General features: G+C 51.4%; 2 protein-coding genes across 11 annotated transcripts in view; one reads left to right on the top strand and one right to left on the bottom strand.

Annotated features, from left to right (window-relative positions):
• Positions 1-8,146, bottom strand: part of CFAP92 (cilia and flagella associated protein 92 (putative)) — a 108,169-nt gene extending 100,023 nt beyond the window's left edge. For 7 of the 8 annotated variants that reach the window (XR_009213077.1, XM_058437352.1, XM_058437356.1 and 4 more), the window contains exons 1-2: positions 8,044-8,146; positions 7,849-7,921 (exon numbers count right to left, since the gene is read on the bottom strand). Coding sequence is in view for 7 of the 8 variants with exons in the window: in XM_058437352.1 (XP_058293335.1) it covers positions 7,849-7,912 (64 nt within the window). In the remaining variant the exon portion in view is untranslated. The remainder of the gene's footprint in view (positions 1-7,848; positions 7,922-8,043) is intronic. The other variant, XM_058437353.1, reaches the window with a different exon arrangement.
• EFCC1 (EF-hand and coiled-coil domain containing 1) overlaps positions 1-22,664 on the top strand; it is a 43,779-nt gene extending 21,115 nt beyond the window's left edge. The window contains exons 3-8 of one of the 3 annotated variants that reach the window (XM_032149852.2): positions 12,555-12,712; positions 14,677-14,821; positions 16,022-16,187; positions 18,832-18,972; positions 20,676-20,745; positions 21,557-22,664. In XM_032149852.2, coding sequence (XP_032005743.1) covers positions 12,555-12,712; positions 14,677-14,821; positions 16,022-16,187; positions 18,832-18,972; positions 20,676-20,745; positions 21,557-21,693 — 817 coding nt within the window. In that variant the 3' untranslated portion in view covers positions 21,694-22,664. Of the gene's footprint in view, positions 1-12,554; positions 12,713-14,673; positions 14,822-16,021; positions 17,785-18,831; positions 18,973-20,675; positions 20,746-21,556 lie in introns of those variants that run through there. The other 2 variants (XM_032149851.2, XR_009213078.1) reach the window with 2 other exon arrangements.
• The last annotated feature ends 3,378 nt before the right edge of the window (positions 22,665-26,042 follow it).

The raw sequence follows: 26,042 nt of genomic DNA, 5'->3' as shown, positions 1-26,042 counted from the left end.
CCCAGCAGTGTTGACTGATTAATCAAATGAGGAAAATTAAATGAAGGCTCAGAGAGGGGGAGGGAGTTGTGCAGGTCACACAGCAAAGCCACAGTCCTGAGGGTGGAACCCAGGTTTGTGGCTCCTCAGATCCACCTCTTTGCATCACAGAACTGAAGGAGGGGTCTGTTACAAGAAGATCTGGAGCCAGGAGTGGCCAGGACAGTGGAAGGGAGGAAGAGCAACATCTGGCTCTTGTCAGATTGTATAAGCCCCTGGGCTGGCGGCCAGATGTGGCCATCGGCCTCCAGCAGGAGGAAGACATCAGAGACTCACCCGCCCTCCGGGTGCTGTGCAGATGTGGCCAGCTGGAGGGAACGCCCAACTGCACACAAGGACTCTGGGGTCTGCCAGGAAGTGAGGGTGTGAGGGGAGGGTGGGTGGCTACCAGGGCCTGCCTTTCCCCAGAACTGCCTGGAGCCCTGACAGAGGTGCTTCAGTAATGCCTGTTAAGTTACAAGTGTCTCTGCAGCTCACAGAAGGCCCCCAGACCATTTCCCCCATGGCTCCCGAAAGACAGTGGCCCAGAGGTGCGGCAGGCAGGGGTGAATGTGGGAGTCGCAGGCCAGAAAGCACAGGGCAGGGAGGTTGGGCCTTTGCCATGCTTTTCCAGCACCGGTTCCCAAGCTGTGGTTTGGAGCTGAGAAGTCTCCAACTTCTCCTGACAGTTGCTAGCCTCTCTTGAGTGGACAGAGAACAGCCTCAGGTTCAGACGCAGACAGAAAACAAGATCTAGCTAGAACTGACTAACTGTGTTTTATTGTTGCTTTATGTATTTGTAGGGTGTTAAAAGGAAAAACTTTAGACATATTAAATTTAACAGAGTTTATCTGAGTAAAGAACAAGTCATGAATTGGGCAGCTGTCAGGGCCAGCAGAGGTTTGGGGAGCTCAGCCTGCTATTTGCTACAAATATATGCTTCTAAATTGGAGTTTGATTTCTTCACATACCAAGTTCGGCTTCAGATCATCACTCAAAGTACAGAGACAGCCTCAGGCTAATGGCCTCTTGCTTCTTTTTTTTTTTTTTTTTTTTTGAGACAGAGTCTTGAGTCTTGCTCAGTCGCCCAGGCTAGAGTGCAGTGGCGCCATCTTGGCTCACCGCACGTTCTGCCTCCTGGGTTCACACCATTCTCCTGCCTCAGCCTCCCGAGTAGCTGGGACTACAGGTGCCCGCCACCACGCCTGGCTAATTTTTTTTTTTTTTTGTATTTTTAGTAGAGATGGGGTTTCACCATGTTAGCCAGGATGGTCTCGACCTCCTGACCTCGTGATACACCTGCCTCTGCCTCCCAAAATGCTGAGATTACAGGCGTGAGCCACCGCGCCTGGCCACCTCTTGCTTCTTAAATTTAACAATGGTTACTATTTATGGCAAGAGATGCTGGGTTTTCATTATTGGTTATAACATTTACTACTACATAAAACATGTATTAGTAAATAAAAGGAAAAATGACCAAAAATGTCTGCAGCTTAGGCATCTGCATTATCCTATCACGTAGGGTCCACCCCTCTCTGAGGTGCACAGAGGGCTTAGCCCCATTCCACAGGACAAAGCTGATAGGAACTGGGAATGGTACGACTCAACCCATGTCTTGTGGCTCCAGATCTAGTGCTCTTCCTTCTCTGTCCTTTCTGGAACAATCCAAGAGCAGGTGAATAGGTGATAGGAGTAAACTGGATGCTTACCCAGGCTCTGGTCTTGTCCCTGGCCTGGCCTTTCCTTGCACTTCCACCCCTAAATCCCATTCATTCGACAAACCTTCATTGGGCCACTCTGTCCCGGTGCTAACTGTCCTCAAGGAAATCCCAGTCTGGTGAGAGAGAAACACCACAACACACCACACGAAGGCTCTAGGAGCCAGGAGAGGTGTCTTATTCATATTTATTTGTTCTGCTGTAACAGAATACCACAGACTGGGTAATTTATAAGGAAAAGAAATTTGGGGCTGGGTCTGGTGGCTCACACCTGTAATCCCAGCACTTTGGAAAGCCAAGTCAGGCAGATCACTTGAGGCCAGGAGTTCAAGACCCGCCTGGCCAACTTGGTAAAACCCATTCTCTACTAAAATTACAAAAGTAGCCGGGCATGGTTGCACACACCTGTAGTCCCAGCTACTCGGGAGGCTGAGGCAGGAGAATCAATTGAACCTGAGAGGCAGAGGTTGCAGTGAGCCGAGATTGCACCACTGCACTCCAGCCTGGGTGACAGAGCAAGGCTCCATCTCAAAAAAAAAAAAGAAAAAGAAAAACAAATTTAGCTAAGGGTTCTGGAGGCTGGGAAGTAAAGGGCATGTCACATCTGGCCATAGGCTTCTTGGTGCATCATTCTAGGGAAGAAGGTGGAAGAGCAAAAGAGGGAGAGGGGGAGACAAATGCATTCCTGTATCTGGAGCCCACTCCTGCAGTAATGGCGTGGATCCACTCATGAGGGCAGAGCTCTCATGGCCTGATCATCTCTTCAAGGCCCCACCTCTCTACGCTGTTGCATTGGGGATTAGGTTTCCAACCCGTGAACTTTGGGGGACACATTCAAACCATAGCAGAGGGAGAGGTGAGTTCTGAGAAAGTGACATTTTTGTTGGGGTGGGAGAATGAAGAACCAGGAGGATTTTCTGGGCACTACTTGCTGGAGCTGGGGTGTGCACCTTTCAGGCAGAGGAATCTGTGTGGGTTCAGAATGCAGTCGTTTGACGAGTTGGTTTGCATAAAAACACTTAAGACAGCACCTAGCACACTATAAGCTCCATATAGGCATTGGCTATGGTTATTATCATGTGCAAAGGCCTCAAGGGTGATGCACAGGAAGTTCAATGGGTCTGGCTGTGCTGTGCCCATGGGTCATTGCCAGCAATGATGCTGGAGGGCTGGGCTGGGTCAGATCTTGGAAGTCCCTCAATGCTGTGCTAAGAACATGTTTGTTTGTTTGTTTTTGAGACAGGGTCTCACTCTGTCATGTTGGAGTGCAGTGGTGTGATCTTGGCTCACTGCCACCTCTGCCTCCCAGGCTCAAGTGATCCTCTCACCTCAGCCTCCAGAGTAGCTGTGACCACATGCATGTGGCCACCACGCCTGGCTAATTTTTGTATTTTTGGTAGAGACAGGGTTTTGCAATATTGCCCAAGCTGGTCTCACACTCCTGAGCTCAAGTGATTCACCTGCCTTGGCCTCCCAAAATGCTGGGATTATAGGTATGAGCCACTGTGCCCAGCCTGACACTCAAGTTACTTCTGTTGTCCATATGGAGCCATAGAAGCATTTTAAAAGCTGATCTTTGATCCCTTCAGCAGCCAGAGTGGAGTGGGGACTGGAGGGGCGGAACTGAGGTGGGAAGCGGTGCAAGGGGACATCTTTCCATCCATTGGGCCCGCTTGAACAAAATATGTTCTTCCAAATGAATTTTGCATTGTAACTTCAGAAACTCCCTTGTGGTGGGCTGGAATATTAGGGATCTGGACCTCTCTGGGAAGCCACAATAGGCTCTGGGGCTAGGTGGGTCAGAGCTGTGTTCAAGGAAATGGCCATGACAACATACAGTTGTGGGCTGCTGCTGGACCCAGAGAGTAGAGACAGACAGCATGTTGCAGTGGCAGGGGGCAGCTTGATGACCTTGGAGCTACGGGCTCAGGATGCTGGACCTGCAAGTCAGGAGCAGCAGCTCCTAGCCACTGAGTGTGACAGACAGGATGGGGCCGTAGCACTCAGCCCACCCAGTGAGGCCACCAGCAACTCTGTCCTCAGTCAGCTGAGCCAAGAAACACCAAAGGCAGTGCCACCATCTCCCAGAGCCAACTCCGGGGAGCAGATTCTTTTTATTATTATTGTTATTTTACTATTAGAACTTTTATGAACTTTTATAGCATTATTTTTGTTTTGATCTTTTTTTAACTTTTATTTTAGAATTAGGGGTACATGTGCAGGTTTGTTATATAGGTAAACTCATGTCACTGGGGGTTTGTTGTACAGATTATTTCATCACCCAGGTATTATGCCTAGTACCCAATGGTTATTTTTTTCTGCTCCTCTCCCTTCTCGAACCTTCCACCCTCCAGTATGCCCCAGACACTGGGGTTCCCTTCTTTGTGTCCATGTGTTCTCTTCATTCAGCTCCCACTAATAAGGGAGGACATGTAGCATTTGGTTTCTGTTCCTGAGTTAGTTTGTTAAGGATAATAGATTCCAGCTCCATCCATGTTCCCACAAAAGACATGATCTTGTTGTTGTTGTTTTTTTTTTTTTTTTGAGACGGACTCTCGCTCTGTCGCCCAGGCTGGAGTGCAGTGGCGCGATCTCGGCTCACTGCAAGCTCCGCTTCCCAGGTTCATGCCATTCTCCTGCCTCAGCCTCTCCGAGTAGCTGGGACTACAGGCGCCCGCCACCACGCCCGGCTAATTTTTTGTATTTTTAGTAGAGACAGGGTTTCACTGTGGTCTCAATCTCCTGACCTCATGATCCACCCGCCTCGGCCTCCCAAAGTGCTGGGATTACAAGCGTGAGCCACCGTGCCCGACCATGATCTTGTTGTTTTTTATGGCTACATAGTATAGCATATATATACCACATTTTCTTATCCAATCTGTCATTCGTGGGCACTGGGTTGGTTCCATGTCTTTGCTATTGTGAATAGTGCTGTAATGAACATTTGCATGCACTTGTCTTCATGGTAGAATGATTTGTATTCCTCTGGGAATGAGATTGCTGTTGGCTCTTTGAGGAATCGCCACACTGCTTCCCACAATGGTTGGACTAATTTACACTCCCGCCAACAGTGCATAAGCAGAGAGCACATCCTCACATGAAACCCTCGCTAAACCCCTGGGCCATGTGGTCCAGTCTCAGGGCCAAAGGCTGTCAGGTTTCTAGAACCAGAAAATTCTAACAAAACTTTTCACAACACTTTGGGAGGCCAAGGTGGGAGGATCAGGAGGTCAGGAGATCGAGACCACGGTGAAACCCCGTCCCTACTAAAAATACAAAAAATTAGCAGGGCTTGGTGGCAGGCGCCTGTAGTCCCAGCTACTCGGAGAGGCTGAGGCAGGAGAATGGCGTGAACCCGGGAGGCAGAGCTTGCAGTGAGCCGAGATCGCGCCACTGCACTCCAGCCTGGGTGGCAGAGCAAGACTCCGTCTGAAAAACAAACAAACAAAAAAAAACAAAACACTTTTCACAAACCTGGACACCCACTAATGAGGTGACAGATTTGAAGTCAGTCCACCAAGAAATATTTTGTGAACATGTTTTATTAGATTGCAGCATTTATTTATTTATGAGACGGAGTCTTGCTCTGTTGCCCAGGCTGGAGTACAATGGTGTAATCTCGGCTCACTGCAACCTCTGCCTCCCAAGGTCAAGCGATTCTCCTGCCTCAGCCTCCCAAGTAGCTAGGATTACAGGCATGTGCCACCACACCTGGCTAATTTTGTATTTTTAGTAGAGATGGGGTTTCACCATGTTGGTCAGGCTGGTCTCGAACTCCTGACCTCAGGTGATCCACCCACCTCGGCCTCCCAAAGTGCTGGGATTACAGTGTGAGCCAAGATTGCAGCATTTTAAATCGTCCTTTTGCAGGTCAAAAGCAGTAAAAATCACTATTCCATATGGTTCAACCTCCACTGGCTTCCATCATCTATAAGATAAATAAAGGTGTGACTTTCCAAGGTCTGTGTCTGGTGCCAGCGGGTAAAATGCAGCGTGGACAAGGGAATGAGGTCAAGGTCTGGAGGTGGCAGAGCCGGGTTCAAATCCCCACTCACCCCAACCACCTGGCAACCTAACCACTTCCTCCTCTGAAAGATATCAACCAGGAGGTGAGCATTACTCCAACAGCACACACAGCCCCAGCTAGAGGAGCGGTGCCCCGCCAGGCCACTCAGCCCTCTCTCCCTCCTTTCTCCGCCCATTCCTGTCTGCTCTGGGTCCTCTTCTCTGGCTGTGCTGTACTCTTTTCTGTCCCCAAACACATCTGCTGCCTGTCTTCCTCCACCTAGTACTCATTCTTCTCAACCCCAGGTCCTGCCTCCTGCAGGACACCTCCCCTGCTCTCTCCAGACTCAGCACCCCGTTTGTCTGTGGAGGGAGTGGCCCGAGGCCAGTGGACACGCCCTGGAGGGAGGCGTCTGCATCCCCTGCCTGACCTCCTGGTGCTCCACCCAGAGGAGCAGCCCACTGAGGGCGGGGACTTGCAGCGCCTTCTCCCCTCCTGCCCCCTCTACCTCCCCTGCCAACCTGCACAGACCCAGATATAGGAGGTGCCACACAATACAACAGCCCTTTGCCAAGCACCCTCCCTCTGCATGACCTCCAGGTGGCGAAACCCAGTGGCCACTCTTTGGGTGGTCAAGTGAGTGATGGCACACTTCACTGAGGGAGGAGCAGATGGAGAAAGACCAGGACAAGTCCAGGTGGCACGAGAGGCTGTAAGAAGCCTGTGGGACATCCAAATAGAGGTGCCACAGTTAAGTTGGAGCGCTTGTCAGGAACTGGATCTGAGCCTGAGGTTCAGGAGAGAGGCCGGAGCTAGAGATAAGAAGTTGGAAGTCATGGGTACACAAAGCCATGGCGCTGGCTGATATCCCTCCTAGAGCGAGTGCACACTGAGGAGAGAAGAGGTCCTCAGAGGGCGTCCCAGGGCTCACCAGTGTTAGGGGTCAGGACGGAGAGGAGAAATTGGCAAAATGGCGAGGAGTGCCAGGGAGGCGGGAGGAATCCCAGAGGAGAGCAGTCTCCCGGAAGCCGCGGGAGGAGTGTGTTAGTGAGGGAGGAATCTGGTGTCCAATCCTTTCTCTTTAGGCCAAGTCAAATGCGTGCTGAGAACCGGCCGTTGGGCTTGGCAGCCTAGTGTTGTGGGTGATGGGACGGGGACCAAGACATGATTAGGGCAGCGTGTGTAGTAGGCACAATGCTTTCAAGTTTTCTGTCAAGTAGGACAGAGTAAGGGTGGTAGCTGGGAGTCATATGGTCAGAGGATGTTTTGTGTATTTGCTTGTTTGAAGGTGGAGCTATTATAGCATGTGAGTGTGATAGGGGCCAGCTGATCTGCTGAATAATCCAGCAGAGAGAGGGGCAATGGGAGAAGCAGTTGAATACTGGTCACTAGACAACAGTAGCACACCCCAGGGCTCCCTGAGGAAGCACTTGTTCCATTTCTCTGCAGCCACATTTTACTTCTTGGAAAATTCCAAAGAGTGTCCTCATCTGTCCTGCTCTCCAGATGGCTCTGTTCTCTTCCCAGCTTCACTGCCTGTGACCTGGAGTCACCCACTGACGACGGCAGCTGGGCCGGGTCATTCCAGAGCCTGCCTTCCAAACTTCCCTTGTGCCTGGCATGCAGGCCTGGAGCCTGAGTGCAGACCCCCCCTCTCCCGCAGTGCGGCTCCAGCAGCTTCCTCCAGCTCTTGGTGCTTTGGTTTCCTCCGCTGTAAATGCAGATAATGACCTCGCCTGTTACAGGGTTTTCATGAGGAAGATGTTTGAAGTATTGAGAACAGCTTTCAGAACACTCTGAAGGGTTTAGTTGGTATTGTTGCTGTCCGTGCAGGAAGCTGTGCCTGGAGCAGGCTTTCTAAGACACATGCAAGTGCTAGGAGGTGGAAGTGTGGGGATCCAGTCCACCCCAGGCAGCCTGTGCCAGGAAACATTTAAACAGGCCCCTTGGTAAGAGGTGTCCCTCCATCTCATTTTGCTTGTTGAAACCCTTAAATGATTTAGGAAATAGAAGAAGCAGTAGCATCTCATAGTGGGAAGATTTCAATATTAATGGCTAATTCAACCTCCAACTCTATTCACAATTCCAGCTGCTGAAGTCCCTTACCTGCTGACATACCTCCTCTGCCACGAAGCTCACTGCCTTCCACAGCACATCCATCATTCTTCATCAGCAGTTCCTGCGAGAAAGTTGTTCCTCCCAGTTAGCTAAAATTGCCTCCCTTTGATTACCCATTTCCCATCTTTGCTGTCTCACCCCAGTTAAACACCTCCCTATGGGGCCATATAACCAGGTACTTGCCTCTACCCTTGAGTCTTGGAGACAGTGACCTTATTACTTTGTGTCTTTTCTTCTCCAGGGTGTAGCCTGGAGCCTGTGGAGTAGGGAAATACTGGCACCTCCCCAGTGAGATCTCAACTATTATGACCTAAGCTCTAGTCACGCGATCTCACATTGAAGCAAGAATCCCCACCTGGGGGTTTTCACATTAGTTGCTGCTAAGCAACATGCCCATTCTCGGCTTGCACTGGGGGACCCTGAATGCAGGATTTTATGAATCAGAGTCATGGGCTCAAAAAATACGAAATTTCAGGGTTAACCCTAGCTTTAGGCAAAGCCTGACCCAGCAGCTCAACTGATGTTACTAAGGGGCCTGTTTCTTTTGCCGTCATCTTTGGGCTCTATCTGCAGCCCCCAAGCATCTCCGGACGGTCCCCTCAGAGTCACAACTTCCCGCCTCGTCGGTCATCAAACTCCGCGCCCTCAGGCAGTCAGAGAAGGGGATCTGCGGGAGAGGACGCCGCTGAGGCCCGGAAACGCCTGCAGGCGCTCCTTGTGTTTCATTGGCTACCCGTGCAGCCCTGGGCCACTCACGGTGGCCAGGGTGGGGTTATGCTGATGAGCACGGGGAGGCCCCGCGGGCGGGGGCGGTGCTCGCCGCCGAGGTGCCGGAGGGGAGCTGGCCACCGGGAAGCGCTGCAGGGGGCCCCGGGGCCCGTGTCCCGTTGGGGCTCTGCGCGCTGCCAGCTGGCTCCCCTCTTGGGCTCGCGGGCCCTCCAAGTGCCAGGTCCACCTGACAGAGCCCCGGCCGGGAGCCCAAGCCCCTCACCTGCCCGGACTCTCCGCGGAGCGTCACCCCAGTCAACGCGGATCAGCCGCGGGAGGCTCCCTGCCTGCCCCTCCTGGGTGCTGCAGGGCTTCCACCTGCGCAGTGAGAGGCTCAGCAAGGGGCCATGGCTCCGAACGGCACCTCCCGAGCAGGGGTCTTTGTGTTCCAATAATATTTGGTTGTGGGAAGTCCACTCAGCGAGTCCATATAAAATGGGGACCCTTAGGCCAGGCAAGGGGGTCTACGCCTGTAATCCCAGCACTTTCTGGGGCAGAGGCGGGCGGATCACCTGAGGTCAGGAGTTCGAGACCAGCCTGGCCAACATGGAAACCTCGACTCTACTAAAAATACAAAAGTTAGACGGGCATGGTGGCGGGCGCCTGTAGTCCCAGCTACTTGGGAGGCTGAGACATGACAATCGCTTGAACCCAGGAGGTAGAAGTTGCAGTGAGCCGAAATCGCACCACTGCACTCCAGCCTGAGTGACAGAGCAAGACTCAGTCTCAATAAATAAATAATAAAAATAAAAATAAAATGGGGACTCTTTGGAGATTGAAAAATAAAGCTACAATGTATGAAAATGAGTTGTCGGTCGGGCGCTGTGGCTCACGCTTGTAATCCCAGCACTTTGGGAGGCCGAGGCGGGCGGATCACGAGGTCAGGAGATCGAGACCACGGTGAAACCCCGTCTCTACTAAAAATACAAAAAATTAGCTAGGCGTGGTGGCGGGCGCCTGTAGTCCCAGCTACTCGGAGAGGCTGAGGCAGGAGAATGGTGTGAACCCGGGAAGCGGAGCTTGCAGTGAGCCGAGATCGCGCCACTACACTCCAGCCTGGGCGACAGAGCGAGACTCCGTCTCAAAAAAAAAAAAAAAGAAAGAAAGGAAAATGAGTTGTCATACTATTTAATAAGACCAGGTAATATTTTCAGACATTTCATTCTTTTTTTTTTCTTTTTTTTTTTTTTTTTGAGATGGAGGCTCACCCTGTCACCCAGGCTGCAGTGCAGTGGTGCGATCTAGCTTACGGCAACCGCCACCTCCTGGGTTCAAGCTATTCTCCCGCCACAGCCTCCTGAGTAGCTGGGATTACAGGCGCCTGCCACCACACCCAGCTAATTTTTGTATTTTTAGTAGGGATGTGGTTTCACCATGTTGGCCAGGCTGGTCTCGGACTCCTGACCTCAAGTGGATCCACCTGCCTCGGCCTCCCAAAGTGCTGAGATTACAGGTGTGAGCCACCGTGCCCAGTCCAGCCATTTCATTCTTAAAAAAAATAATCTCCATGACTGGAGTACAGTGCTCTCATTCTTAGACCAAACATAGAATGACTTAGGACTTTTATTCCTTTTGGAGTAATTTTTCCAACAAAACTGTGAGAACACAATGGTGCACCCTTGCCTTTATGGTTTTTGTTTTTTTATTTTCGGAGGTTTTCTTTTTGCAGCTTTATCATGAGGAGGGTCCCTTTTGCAAAAATATCTCAGGCCTTTGTTAGCTTTTCTTTTTTTTTTTTTTCTTTTCTTTTGAGACAGAGTCTTGCTCTGTTGCAAGGCTGGAGTGCAATGGCATGATCTCAGCTCACTGCAACCTCCGCCTCCCAGGTTCAAGCGATTCTCCTGCCTCGGCCACCCGAGTAGCTGGGATTACAGGCACGTGCCACCACACCCAGCTAATTTTTGTATTTTTAGTAGAGACGGGGTTTCACCATGTTGGCCAGGCTCCACGTCTAGCTAATTTTTTGTATTTTTAGTAGAGACGGGGTTTCACTGTGTTAGCCAGGATGGTCTCGATCTCCCGACCTCGTGATCCACCCGCCTCGGCCTCCCAAAGTCCTGGGATTACAGGCGTGAGCCACCGCACCCAGCCTGGTCTCAATCTCTTGACCTCGTGATCCAGCCACCTTGGCCCCCCAAAGTGCTAGGATTACAGGCATGAGCCACTGTGCCCAGCCTCGTTGGCTTTCCTAAAGGTTTTCTTCGTGCAGCAAAGCACTCTCCTGATGCTCCTGGCTGGTGCTTATCCTGCTGGTTTTCTCTTCCTCGGTTGTAATCCAGTCCAGCCCTGCCACAGCCCCGCATCAGTGGCTCTGCCTGCGATTCGAGTTCTCCCGTGTCCCCCTGACCAACACCACTTGGCCTCCCCTTTTCCAAGATGTGGTTTTGCTTCATATTGGGTTCCATTTGGTTGTTATGATGAGATGGGTGAGGGATAGATGCTAGTATAAAGTGGCCAGTTTAATAAATGGCCCATTTATTAGTGAATATTTTCATGTTATGACAGATTTTTCTTTCTTCCTCTATCTTGTAACTGTAGGGACATGGAAAATGAATATTCAAAGGTCAGGCCCTTAAAATATCAAGAAAAGTGATTGGTGGGGTGTAATGTAGGTTCCCCAAAGCCCAGAGAAGGGAGATGTTTCAATTAAAGGCTTTCACGGGCAAGGAATAGAAATGCAATTTAAATTAGTTGGGTGTGGTGACTCACGTCTGAAATCCCAGTGCTTTTGGAGGCCAAGGCACTGGAGGATCTCTTAAGACCACGAGTTTGAAAACAGCCTGGGCAACACAGTGAGATTCTGTCTCTCTTTTTTTTTTTTTTTTTGAGATGGAGTCTGGCTCTGTTGCCCAGGCTGGACTGCAGTGGTGGATCTCGGCTCACTGCAACCTCTGCCTCCCGGGCTCCCAGGTTCAAGCGATTCTCCTGCCTCAGCCTCCCAAGTAGCTGGGATAATAGGCATGTGCCACTACACCCAGCTAATTTTTATATTTTTAGTGGAGACAGGGTTTCACAGTATTGGCCAGGCTGGTCTTGAACTCCTGACCTCAGGTCATCCATCTGCCTCGGCCTCCCAAAGTGCTAGGATTACAGGATTCTGTTTCTATTTAAAAATTTTTTTTAAAAAAGTAGGCTAGTTGCAGTGGCTCATGGCTGTAATCCCAACACTTTGGGAGGCCAAGGCAGGCAGATTGCCTGAGCTCAGGAGTTCGAGACCAGCGTAAGCAACATGGTGAAACCCTGTCTCCACAAAAAAAATACAAAATTTGGCTGGGTGTGGTGGCGCATACCTGTAGTCCCGGCTAATTGTGGGGCTGAAGTGGGAGGATCGCTTGAGCCCGGGAGGTCTAGGCTGCAGTGAGCCACAGCACTCCAGCCTGGGTGACACAGAGACCCTATCTTTTAAAAAAAACCAACCAACAAACAAAAAAAGTAGCTGAAACAATGTTAACTTTTTTTCTAATTCCCCTATAATAAGAAGTCCAGAGATGGGTGGCCCTAGGGCTAGTGAACTCAACAGCTAAAAGACGTTAAGGCTTTTGTTCAGCTACTCAGTAATTCTCTCACATATTTTTTCATGTCACAAGACGGCTGCTGCAGCTCCAAACATCACATTCTCACACGACAATGTCTAAAGGCAGGAAGGAAGGGGCATTTCTTTTCCTAGAGGTTTTTTTTATAAGGATGAAAATCTGTTCCAGAAGATTTTGCCTTGAGTCCCATTGGCTAAAACTGGGTTCCATGCCTGTGCCCTAGCTGCAAGGGATGCTGGGAATCTGAGTATCTAGCACTTCCTCCTGGACTGTGGGAAGCTGACTCTGCCAGGGTGACAATGGGTGTTCGTAGACAGCTTGCCCATGTACAGTGGGGAATGGAAGAGTCCCGTACTCTCTTCCTCAATGCCTGTGTCTCTCCCACTGCTGCAGGTCAGAGGATTCCCAGCTCCCAACCCCGCAGCTAGCCAGCCCACAGCCAGGAGACAAGAGTAATGAACCTGAAGATGCTGGGACCAGAGACCCAGACCCTACTCCAGAGGTAGCCTGGCAGTCAGACAGCAGCTCTGGAAGCAGAGCCCTGGATGAAGGTTTGTCCCTGTGCGTCTGGTCTTCCTGCCAGGCTCACAGTCCCTCCCCGGCTGTGCTCAGCCCTGCTCTCAGGGGCCTGTCTGCATCCATGCTACCACCAGCCTCCAAACAGAGCCCACTCCCACCAGCTGCTCGGGCTGGGCTGGGGCCCTTTTCCCCAGCCCCATCATCCTAAGAACTTGGGCCTGGAGAATCTGGGGGGTGTAGAGCCATCAAGAGGTCAGGATACCCTGAGACGTTCCCAAACTTGCCAGGTGGCCAGGGTCACCTTTAAAAGCATGGATGCAGGCTGGATGTGGTAGCTCACGCCTGTGATCCCAGCACTTTGGGAGGCTGAGGCGGGTAGATTGCTTGAGCTCAGGGGTTTGAGACTAGCCTGGCAACGTGGCAAAAGCTGGTCTCTACCAAAAATACAAACAAATTAGCCCAGTGTGGTGGCACGTGCCTATAGTCCCAGCTACTCGGGGAGCGCTGAGGCAGGAGGATCACTTGAGCCTGGGAGGTCGAGGCTTCAGTGAGCCGAGATCGTGCTACTGCACTCCAGCCTAGGTGACAGAGTGGGGCCCTGCCCCCCTAAAGAAAAAAGAAAAACATGGATGCCCAGGCCCACCCTGGATCTCTGCATGTGATTCTCTGGGGTGGTGGGGGTGGGGTCATAAGCCTGGTTTTGTTTTTAAACAGCTGTATCAGTTAGGACATCGTTTGTCTCCCAGTGTCAGATCATTCAGCCCAAACCGACTGAAGTTAAAAGAGAATGTAATGGTTCACATAACTTAAAAGTCCACGCAAGCTTCAGGCACAGCTGAAGTGTCAGCAGCGCAGCTGTCTGGACGCCTGGCCCTGCGTTGCTCTACAGTGATTCATTTCACAGCAGGCACTCCCCTCACAGTGGCAAGATGGTCACCAGCGACTCCAGGCCCGGTCCTCTCAGCTCCCAGGCCAGAAGCATGGAGGGCATTTCTCTTTCCCTGCAAGTTTTGAGTCCAAGTCTTGGGCTAACTCCAGTGGCTCCCACTGGGTCCCTTGCCCTTCCTGAACTAGTTGCAGAGGAGGCTGCACTCAGCCTGGCCAGGCCTGACTCAAGTGCCCTGGAGCTGGGTGGAGAGGAAGAGGAGGGAGTAGGACTCCCCTGGGGACGGGGATGGGGACCGAGGTTGGGCAGCTGAACACCAGGGGGCCACAGAGACCCCCAGGCTTCCTGATGTTGACGCAGGCAGGAGCCCACTGTCAAGGCCAAGCAACACTGGGGACCACAGACAGTCACATGCATCACACCCCCTTCCTCCACATTACTCCAAACATTAGACGCCTGTAGTTCCCTGAGCATTGAAAATCTGTCCATCCTGGTGCCCATACCGTGAGGAACCCACCCCAGCTCCTAAGAGACTGGCTTGGCCTTTCCTGACTGGGGTTGGCACAGCTTAAAATGGAAATAACGCTTACCTCTGAGATCACAGACAGGGCCTGGCTTGTGTCATCTTAGAAAACAGGGAAGAAGCCAGGCACGGTGGTTCATGCCGGTAATCCCAACACTTTGGGAGGCTGAGGCAGGAGGATCACTTGAGCCCAGGAGTTTGAGGCTGCAGTGAGCTATCATGACACCACTGCACTCCAGCCTGGGTGACAGAGCGAGACCCTGTCTCTAAAAAAAAAAAAAGAAAAGAAAAGAAAGATAAGAAAGAGAAGAAAAAGAGAGCATTTCTCCCCATGTCCCTGTGTAAAGTCCCAGGAAGGGGTTCTGACTGGCCAGCTTCACTCCTGGGCTGGTCACATTACCAGGAGACAGAACCAGCCTTGGTGGCCTCACTGCACAGGAGCCTGGAATGTGGGGGGTGGCTGTCTCAAGAGGGGACATGGCACAAGAGCCCTCCCCTCGGGCTGTGCTGCACATGTCCCCCTGGGGAGGGATGCCTGGTTCCCCATACTTTGTCCTGCATCCCCACATCCTGTGCTTCCCCAGCAGTGGACGAGCAGCTGTTCCGCTCCGTGGAGGGCCAGGCCGCCTCTGACGAGGAGGCGGAGGAGGAGGAGAAGTGGCGGGAGGAGCAGAAGACGCCAGCAGCTGAGGCCAAGACACTGCTGGCCCGGCTCTCCAGCTGCAGAGGCAGGTGTGTGGCCCGTCCAGGGTCAGCCAATGTGGGCCTCAGGCTCTAGAGGTGTCCAGGGAAGCCGGGAGCACCTGGGAGGCTGGTTAGCCTGGCTCAGCCACCTCCCAGCCCCTCTGCGACTCTGTCCCCTTGTCCCTCGGGGGAGGTGGGAAGGCCCGCCAGCATGTAGAGGATGAAGTGGGATGACCTTCCACGGCACAGCTTGTGGCTGGCTTGAATTCCCATTCGTGCTTTCTCACCAGCACCTGCACCGGAGCTCTTGGGGCACTCCCAGACACCAGTGTTCCTCTCAGACCCTTTCCCAACCCATCACCCCTCGCCACACACCATTTTCACAGCTCTCCAGCCTGGCCCCCGGGCAGGTGCTGGCTCCCTGTTTCATCCTCACCTCCACCCTCACGGGGACCAAGGACAGGCCCAGGACACCTGGGACACCTCAGACAAGTCGCCTGGCTTCTCCGAACCTCAGTCTTCTCATCTCTAAGACAGGATGGTGACACTTGTGTGGCAGAGGCTGTGTGAGGATTTGAGGTCAAAGATATACAATGCCTAACAGGTGCCTGGCGCACAGTAGGTGGGAATGCCAGTGGGGGCAACAGTTATTATTGTATGGTAAAATGCTGTTAATTTTCTGGGGTTGTTGTTACCACCAATTCTTCATGTTAACAACAAGCACTTATGAAGCACCTACTACATGCCAAGCAAAATCTGAGGCACAGGGAAAATCGTAGTAAACCAGACAGTGGCCTCTTCTTCTGGATCCTCTAGCGAGTGTGACAGGTGTGAGGAAGAGGGGTCACACAGGGGCAGGGACAGAGGCGGGGCAGGGAGATGCAGGGAAGGAAATGAGGGAATAAGCAATGCAGACGCTGGGGGAAGAGCATTCCAGGAAGAGGGAAGAGCAAGTGCAGAGGCCCTGAGGCATGTTGGCGGGACTGCCAGGAGGCCACTGTGGCTGGAGCAGCGTGAGTGCAGGTGGGTGGGAGGGAAGGTCAGAGAGCTCATGGGGCAGATCAGGTGAAGCCTTTGCCTTTTCCTCAGAGTGAGATGGGGGCCATGGGAGGGTGCTGGGCAGGCAGGTGCCGTGGCCTGGCTTTGCTTTAGGAGGCCGACTCCACACCACCACCACCTCTCCGAGGCTGGACACAGCGGGCTCTGGGAAGCAGCCCCCTGCAATGCGGGCCCTCTCCTTTGCTGCAGGTGTGATGACCAGACGGCGGAGAAGCTCATGACTTACTTTGGTCACTTCGGCGGTGCCGACCATGCCCGCACCCTGGGGGAACTGGAGGCCTGCGTTGCCATGCTGGTGGAGCAGCTGAGGACTCAGGGCTGCGGTGGGAGGACCCTGGGGACCTCTGGGGAGGAGGTCAGCAGAGCCTAGAGATCACAGGCTGGAGCAATTCTAGAGGATCTCACAGCTGGAAGGGTCTGAGGGATTGCAGCCAAGTCTTGTGCCTCATTCCCAGATGAGTAAACCAAGGCCCAGAGGGAGGTGATTTCCTCTGATTTAAATTTAATAAGAAACATTTTGGTTGCAAATTAAAGGATCCCACCTCAAATTAGCTTGATTGCAAAACAGGTATTGGAACATGGAGCTGAGAAGAAGATGGTCTGGGCCTCAGGCACAGCTGGGTCCAGGGACTCAGACCAGATTGTCTCCATCTGTCTGCTGTGTTTTTCTGTAGGAGGTGGCCTCACTTTCCCCTACTTCAAAAGGGCTTACTCCATATGATGGGGGAAGGGAAGGCAGGACCATTAACAGCCCTGGACTTCCATCAGCCCACCTGGGAAGCCCTCACAGGAAAATGAGTCTCACTCCTAGTACATGAAATCTCAGAGAGGAACCCCGATTGGCCACCTCAGTCATGTGCCTGTCCCTGGGCCAATCCCTGTGGTGGTGGGGCTGGTTCAGTGATTGGCGCTGCCACCAAAGTCAGATGAAGTGGAGGAGGGACAGTTTCCCAAAAGAAAGGGAATGTGGTAGCAAGAAGAGGGAAAGGGAGGCCGAGCATCCAGCTGTCTCCATTTGAATAAGACCACTTCGCATTTCTCATTCTCTCTACTCTGTAGGAACTTCTCTATTCCACAGTAGCCAAGTGTGCAATGCTGTTGGAAGTTGTCATTTCACTAAGCCCTAGCCCACTGTGCTTTTACAAACTGGTTTTGACATAGTTTTATATTTATACATCTGAAATTCTAAGTCTGTACTGCTTTTTACTTACGTATGGCCTGATGAAGTCCTAGTTCCTTAAATAACTTTTTAAAAATGATACTAGCTGACTTGTACAACCCATGAACCACAGGCTCGGTGCTGATGTGCTTTGTCTTATTTTATGTTCAAAGGGCCCAATGAGGTAGGAAACGGTTTGAGAGAGGTCAAATGGGCTGGGCTGGGAGCCCATGCCACATCGACGCCAGTGTGCCCCCCTTGAACCAAGGCAGCCACACCACTCCACCTTGAGGCCAGGGGTTGAGTCACTGGGGGCAGGAGGGAGCAGAGGGGTCTGTTTGGGATCCAGCCTCTTAGTGCGTGAAATCAGAGACCAAGACAAAAGGTAGCAGGCCCGGGAGCGCTGCAGTAGATCGGACAAAAGACCAGGACTACGCAAACATTCTGCTGAAATGTGCAAAAGGAAACAAAGTTGAATGTCATTACAGGGCAAGCCAGTGTGGCTGCAGCTAAACCTTCCAGTGAGATCGGGTCTGCACCACCTCCAGCTTCTGGAACTCTTGCACCGGGATAGGGGCACCCCTCACTTACTCCCCAGAGAAGGCTGCCAACACCAAGTAGCACAGCATGGCAGTTATGTGCTGGAGCCAGACTGCTGGGATTCAAATCCTGACTCCATTTCCTATGTGACCTTGGAAAAGTTACTCAACTTTTCTGTGCCTCGGTTTCCTCACCTGTGACATGGGCATAATAATGGTACTATACACATGTATCAAACAGGTGAACACTTGTGGTGAGTGCTCAGCAAACATGCGCCACGGCTGTCCCTGTTTCTAGCACTCTTCTGTGTTGTGCAGGTCTCCTGAGTTAAAAGTTGCTTCTACATTTTCACCACCGCTCTGGTTTCCTGGAGGCCTTGATCTTGCCTGCCCAGGCACCCCTCAGGAAAGTCATAGCCCTGTGGCTGGGGAGGGTGCAGTGCTGTGGGCCATCAGGAAATAAACTGGCAGTCACAAAGTTCTGAAGGACATAGCCACCCCTTTTCTAAGAACATTTCAAGGAAACAGGGCTTGGAGGATCCTAAAATTAGCCGGCCTTCCAGTCACATCCCTAGAGAGCAGAGGCACTGGGCCTTCCCTCCTCCTGCCCAAGCCCAGGGTGAAACCTGAGCGCCCTCGGGCACCACACTTTCCACTGCTTCTCTTTCCCCCCATTGGTGCCAGGGGAAGGGACTGTCTCGTGCCTGGCATGCCTGCTTTAGAAGGCAGGGGCCACAAAACACTTTGTGACTGCCTGGCATCCTAATGTTACTGGGTACGACTGATGGTTTAGGTGGCCCCCTGGCCAAGAGTGGGCCCATGACTCGGACTGGGCCAACCAGGCCCCTCTCCTGGTGCTCTCCATGCTGGGGGTAGGGATGGCTGGAGAGGGTCTTTCTCAGCTGTGGCTCTTGGACAAGAGGCTTGGGACACTCCCACTGTCTCAACCCTGTCCCATTCCTGAGGTTCTCCAGCTGCCAGTCCATTCTGGGATCTGCCCGCTAGCCTGCCGTAAATTTCCTCTCTGTGTAAGCTAGCCAGATTGGTTTCTGCTGCTTCCCGCTAAACTTAATTTGTTAAAAAGAAACAAAACCAGAGAAAAGAAGGGAGAATGGAGTCCTTAGAGTAGGAAACAAAATACACAAGTCTTACATCAGTCCAACCCGCTGTGTGGCTTTAGGTCACACACTCAGCTTCTCTGGGCCTCAGCACCAGCCTCAGGGAGATGGAGTAGTTGATCCCACCACCTGGAAGGCTGGGGGAGGCCAGCAAGGTGAGCACTGAGCCCTTTCTCTCCCCAGGCAGATTTGCAGCAGAAGGTGGAAGAGAATGAGCACCTGAGGCTGGAGCTGCAGATGGTAGAGACCGAGAGGGTGCGGCTGTCCCTGCTGGAGGAGAAGCTGGTGGACGTGCTGCAGCTCCTACAGAGGCTCCGGGACCTGGTAGGCTCATGGGAGAGCTGCCACACTCAGGGAAGGGAAAGGAGCTCTTAGGAGGGAGCCCCACCTGTGTCAGGCATCAGGCTCTAGGCTCTCCTCACAGTAGGCAGCTGTTATCCCATTTTACAGATGAAGAAATGGAGGCTCAGAGGAACCAACCAAAAATAGGGTTGGGGGGCTCCCCAGGTCATTTTAAGAAGCTAATAAAACTCTTGTATGTATCCTTTTCTGGTTCTGTTCTCAAAACCAGAAGAGGATAAATGGAAGAAAGACAGGAAAGGAAAATTATAAACTAATGTGACATTTAAACATGGATGCAAAACTATTAAATACAATACTAGCAAACCAAATCTGGCAGTGTTCAAAGAAATGCAACATGACCAAGTTGGACTTATCCTACAAATTCAAGGATGATTCCACATCAAAAAATCTATTACCAAAATACACCACATTGCAGATTAAAGGAGAAAGACCAGATGATCATCTCAATTGATGCAGAAAAGGAAGTCAATAAAATTCAATTTCCTTTGATTTTAAAACCCCTCAGCAAATTAAGAATAGTAGGGATCTTCCTTCACCAGATAAGGGCTCTCAACCAAATACTTCATGCAGATCTCACACTGACTGGTGACATGTCAGAGGAATCCCCCTAAAATCAGATAGGCTGGGCCTGGTGGTGTATGCCTGTAATCACAGCACTTTGGGAGGCCTAGGTGGGTGGATCACTTGAGCTCAGGAGTTCGAGACCAGCCTGGCCAATATGGTGAAACCCCCACCTCTACAAAAAAAAATTAGCTGGGCATGGTGGTGTATGCCTGTGGTCCCAGCTACTCAGGAGGCTGAGGTGGGAGGATACCCGAAGTCCAGGAGGCAAAAGTTGCAGTGAGCTGAGATTGTGCCACTGCACTCCAGCCTAGGTGACAGAGTAAGACCTTATCTCAAAAAAAAAAAAATTAAAATTAAAATCAGACTAAAGACAAGAATGCCTGTCATCACTATTTTCATGTGAAGCAGAGGTTCCATCCAGTGCAGCAAAAGGAAAGAGAAAGGCTATAAGGACTAGAAAGAAAGGAAGACCCAGGTCTGTGGGGCTCTGAAGTGGGCTGTGCCCTGTGCATCGGGCTGCCTGGGACCCAAGGCTGCCAAGGTCCAGCCCAATGTCCACGTCCTGGGCAAGCAGAGACCCGGGGATGGGCCCCAAGAGGCCAATCCTAGCCCAGGCAGGCAAGGACAGTGGTTCCCAGCAGAGGCCATAGGCCATGCAGCCTCATGGTAGATGATGCAGCCTCTCCACCTCCCAGCTGGGTGGCTTTGGCAAATTTCACATTCTTTCCCAGCATTGCTTTTTTCTGCTGGTTAAAATGGGCATAATAAAATAAGTTGTTGCAAAGATCAAATGAGCAAATGCATAAAAATGCTCTTAGGGTTATTTCCCAGTGTCTACCTGGGCACAGATGGTAATCCTTAGGTACATGATCTTTGATGGCATGGATCCTGCCCACTGCCCCACTCGTGCTCCAAGAGTCTCTGGGAAGTGCAGTGTGGCCAGCCCAGAGGTAGGGGGCCAAGAAGGGATGAGGGTGGGGGAGGAGCTTTATCTGTCCCCAGGGAGCTGCCTAGAAGCCCCTAGGGGCCACCAGTTCCCATCGGCTGAACAGGGACACAGCAACCAGTCTAATCCAGCCTTGTTTCCATTTCTTTTTAAGAACATATCGAAAAGAGCCCTGGGGAAGATTTTGCTGAGCACGCTGGACACTTTCAGGGACCCCACCCACGGTAGGAGAGCACCCCAGTCTCTCAGAGCCCAGGCAGTGGCTGGAGGGTGTCCCAAGGAGGAGACTCCAGTGTGCTTCATCCTTAGCATCTTGTCTTCAAAACAATCATGTTATTCCTGCCCTGCATGCTTTAGAAAGTTGAAGGGGCTTTTAGCAAGAGCAGAGGCACAGAAGCCCCAGGCAGAAGTGCCAGACAGAAGCCCAGTGAGGGGACGGGTGGGTGCCACTGGCAGCACTGCAGCCACATGCGAGGGAGGTGCCCCAAGGGTTTTTAAACCCCTGAATGCTTACAATGGCCCTAGAAGGAATGAGTTGTTATCTCCTTTCCACAGAGGAAAAGACTGAGGCACAGGGTTCAAGTGCTGGCCACGCCCGAGGCTGGGGCATCTCCCTTAAGCACTCAGTAACATGGACCCGGTGTTTAGACGAAGCTCAGGGAGCAGAACGGCAGGAGTGCCAGCTTATGCCTGGTGCAGCCAGGCCGAGCTCCTGCCTCACGGGGCTTCACAGGCTGACAGGGCAACCAAGAGCCCTTTGCTCTCTGTCCTTCCCAGGCACCACTGGGTAGAGCTCAAGTGCACCCACTGCCCTGAGCAGTCCCCGCCCTCGTGGAGGAGATCAGAAATTGTGTGCTCCAAGCGCCCTCTCCAGGGTCCTCAGGGGGAGGTGGTCCACAGAGCGAGGAAGCTGGGCAGGGCTGGGGAGGGACACAGCGGGTAAGGGTGGCTGGGTCTCAGGAAGGAAGAACAGTGGCTCTGTGGGTGAAGGTGAGCAGACTGATCCTGCCCTCTCTGCCTGCTGTTTCCCTCCAGAGGGGAGGCCCAGCCCTGCAGCCATCCTGGATGCCCTGCACCAAGGCTTGGCTGCCTGCCAGCTGTTGCGGAGACAGCCCTTGGCACCAGCCTCTGCAGCAGCTGCGCTCACCAACCCCCTCCTCATCTCCTGCTGAGGTTACTGGCCCACCCTGTGGGCACCCTGCTCAGCCTGACTGCCTTTGGACCAGCCTCCGTGATCAGCCCAACCACTGACAGCTGGTCTGACCACCGTCACATCATCAGAACTTGAGTCTCTGCTGGCTCCTTCCAAGGTTGAGCCTGAGCCCAGAGCCTCCCACTGCAGCACCTGACAGCCACCCCTTCCTTGGGCTCCTCCACATTCCCTCGCGGCCCCTGCATTCCTGCCACCAGAGTCCACATTAAAGCCCTGCAGTTGCTGGATCAGCCTGCACCTGATGCTGTAACTTTCCCCTGCCCTCAGGGCAGAGGTGCCCACTTTCTGACTGAGTCTGACCCCGAATCTCTTTCCCCAGAGTTTCAGGATCTCCTCCCCTCCCAGTGCTGTCTCCTTCCTCCCACCAGCATGCCTGCTGCAAGGGAGACTGGGCCCAACCTTTGGGATACCTGGTCTGTAGGAAAGCACTCCACACCCCAGGAAATGTTGATGACTAGGAAAGGCTGAGGGAATTCCAAGGAAGGAATAATCACTGTAGGCTCCCTGGTGGAAGCTGGCCTTGAACCAGCTCTAGAAGACAGGTAGGATTTAGACAGGCAAAGAGAGGAGGGAAGGGCATAGAATCTAAGGTAACGGCAAGAGCAAAGGTGTGGAACCAGAGGGGGGCCCCAGGAATGCAGTGCTTGGAGCCCCTGCTCCTGAACACGCACTAACTCCTGAACTGCGAGCCCCTCCTCCTGAACTGCGAGCCCCTCCTCCTGAACTGCGAGCCCCTCCTCCTGAACTGCGAGCCCCTCCTCCTGAACTGCGAGCCCCTCCTCCTGAACTGCGTCATTGGGTTGCAGGAAGGAGTAGGCCAAGACACCTGGTCTCAACTAACTTAAACTGTCATTAGAGAGAAAGATTCATTGCCAAACAGTGCCATGGGGGTGAAACCAGTGCTAAATGGAGGTAAAATAAAATGTAAAAGCCCAACCAGCAGGGGTCTGTCTGAGCCTCGGGATGCCTGGGAAAACTGCAGGAGTCAGGGGAATCCAGTCTGCTCTGAACCTTGGTGGGGAGGGGCAGGGGCAGAGGAGGAGGTGGAGGGAGGGCCGCAAAGATGATGGGTTTCAGGGAACCACTGCAAACGCCTAAGCAGGGAAACACAGGCCCAGCAACTTTCAGATGGTTCCTCTGGAAACGGAATAAAAGAGACCAAGGCCAGTGGCCACCACAGAAGGGCCACCCCCACCCCTGGTCCAGCCAGATGGGACGGGCCCCTGGACCCCTGGGGCCATGTGCAGAGCTGGCCCCGGGGAGGTGGTCTGAGCAGGCAGGGATGCACCCAGCTTGCTCCTCACGTTTCCGCGGAGTCCACCGGCCCTGCACCTCAGGCTCTACGCTGCCTGCGGGATCCAGGCTAGGCAGGCTCCCGTGTGTCCCAGCTCGGTCACAGGGCCAGCTGCTCTGTGTCCTGATCATGGTGGTGGCTACATGAACCTACACATGGGTTAAAACTCACTGTGGACATATATGACAGTTCAAAGCTCTCATATATGTTCCTTTGTCATTTTTTGGTAGTTCTATCAGTTTTTGCCTCACATATTTGCCACACTCTTATTAGGTGTATACACATTAGGGATTATTACGTCTTTTTGGAGAATTGACTTGTTTATCATTAGTCTGCTCTGTCTGAAATTATTACAGCTACTTCAGCTTTCTTTTTTGTTCTTTTTTTTTTTTTTTTTTTGTGAGACGAAGTCTCACTCTGTTGCCCAGCTTGGAGTGCAATGGTGCCATCTTGGCTCACTGCAACCTCTGCCTCCCAGGTTCAAGCGATCCTCCCACCTCAGCCCCCCAAGTAGCTGGGACTACAGACGCACAACACCATGCCTGCTTAATTTTTGTATTTTTAGTAGAGACAGAGTTTCTCCATGTTGTCTCACAGGGCACCTCATCACAGGGGGACTCCCACACTTTTGCGAGTTTTACCTCCAGGAGCTTTATTCTGTTCTCATGGTGAAAACAGAAGAAAAAGTCCCCTTGTGCTTCTGGCAGGAACAGGGGAAAGTAACCATTTAAAAATATGCCAGGACATTCTGTGCTTTTTAACAAAGCCTGCCATCAAAAGAAACTATTTTACCAGGGCCTAACCTACTAGGGTTTTATTAGAGCCTAATCAAACTAGGGGAAGAGAAATACCCAACTCCAGTCCCTTCAGCCATCCTGTCCCATCTAAGAGAAAGAAAACCTAAGAAGTTCACAACCCAGGGCCCAGGCTCACCTAGAAGACTGAGATCTAATCACAGGACAATAGAACACATCCCTTCCCACCACACCTTCCCACCACATCACTAAAGGCCTCTTTACCTATGGGTAAAAGGTAAAAGTTCCTTTTACACAGTGCAGCATGCCTGCCTTTTAGCAAAAAATGCAAGGCAGACTAAAAGGCAAAAAGCACAGTTTGAAGAACAGAGCAAGCATCAGAATCAGACTCAGCTACATGGCAGGGATGTTGGAATCATCAGGCTATGAATTTAAAACAACTGTGATTAATATGCAAGTGCTCTCGGAAAAAGTCGACAAATATAAGAACAGATGGGTAATGTAATCAAATGTAATCAGAGAGGTGGAAATGCTAAGAAAGAATCAAAAAGAAATGCTAGAGATAAAAAACACGGTAACAGAAATGAAGAATGCCTTTGTTGGGCTCATTAGCAAACAGGACACAGCTGAGGAAGGAATCTCTGAGCTTGAGAATATGTCACTAGAAACTTCCAAAACTGAGAAGCAAAGAGGAAAAAAGACCGAGGAGTGTGGGGGAAAGAGTAGAATATCCAAGAACTGCGGGACATCTACAAAAGCTATAACTTGCATAATGAGAGTACCAGAAAGAGAAGAAAAAGACAAAGGAAAACAAACCACGTTTAAAATAATAAGACTTAGAATTTCCCCGAATTAATGTCAGACACAGATCCAGGAAGCTCAAAGAACACAGGTAGGTTACATGCAAAAAACAAAAGAAAAAAAAAAAAACTACATTTAGGCATCGTACATTCTAACTGCAGAAAATCAATGATAAAGAACACACCTTGGCCGGGCGCGGTGGCTCACGCTTGTAATCCCAGCACTTTGGGAGGCCGAGGCGGGCGGATCACGAGGTCAGGAGATCGAGACCACGGTGAAACCCCGTCTCTACTAAAAATACAAAAAAATTAGCCGGGCGTGGTGGCGGGCGCCTGTAGTCCCAGCTACTCGGAGAGGCTGAGGCAGGAGAATGGCGTGAACCCGGGAGGCGGAGCTTGCAGCGAGCCGAGATCGCGCCACTGCACTCCAGCCTGGGCGACAGAGCGAGACTCTGTCTCAAAAAAAAAAAAAAAAGAACACACCTTGAAAGAAGCCAGAGGGAAAAATAACACCTAACCTATAGAGGAACAAAGGTGAGACTTACATCAGCCTTCTTTTCAGAAGCCATGCAAACAAGAAGAGAGTGGAATGAAATAGTTAAAGTGTAGAGAGGAAGAAAAAAATACACCGAGAATTGTGTATCCTGTGAAATTATACTTCGAAAGTGAAGAAGGAATAGACGTTCATCAGACAAACAGAAATTTAGGGAATTTGTTGCCGGTACACCTGGCTTGCAAGAAATGTTAAAAGAAGTCCTTTGGAGAGAAGGAAAATTACACAGGTCCAAAATTTGGATCTACATAAAGAAACGAAGAGCTTTAGAGAAGGAATAAATAAAGGTAAAATAAAAACTTTTACTTTTCTTATTATTTGATCTAAAAGACAACAGTTTGTTAAAAATATTAATAGCAACAGTGTAGGCAATTATTATAGTTGACATACAAGTGAAAGGGATGACAGCAATGACACAAGGGACAGGAGAGAAGAACTAGGAATATTTTGTCATTATAAGGTATTTGTACTACCCATAAGCAATACAGTATTATTTGAAAGTGGGCTGGCCGGGCATGGTGGCTCACGCCTGTACTCCCAGCACTTTGGGAGGCCAAGACGGGCAGATCACTTGAGGCCAGGAGTTTGAGACCAGCCTGGACAACATGGCGAAACCTGTCTCTACTAAAAATACAAAAATTAAGCAGGCATGGTGGTGTGCGCCTGTAGTCCCAGCTACTTGGGGGGCTGCGGTGGGAGGATCACTTGAACCCGGGAGGCAGAGTTTGCAGTGAGCTGAGATGGTGTCACTGCACTCCAAGCTGGGCGACAGAGGGAGACTTTGTCTCAAAAAAAAAAAAAAAAAAAAGAACAAAAAAGAAAGCTGAAGTAGCTGTAATAATTTCAGACAGAGCAGACTAATGATAAGTCAATCCTCCAAAAAGACATAATAATCCCTAATGTGTA

The sequence above is a fragment of the Hylobates moloch genome, unplaced genomic scaffold (assembly GCF_009828535.3).
Source record: "Hylobates moloch isolate HMO894 unplaced genomic scaffold, HMol_V3 SCAFFOLD_4, whole genome shotgun sequence".
Taxonomy (NCBI): domain Eukaryota; kingdom Metazoa; phylum Chordata; class Mammalia; order Primates; family Hylobatidae; genus Hylobates; species Hylobates moloch.
Note: the sequence above shows the minus strand (reverse complement) of the source record. Positions and strands in the feature narration are given on the sequence as shown.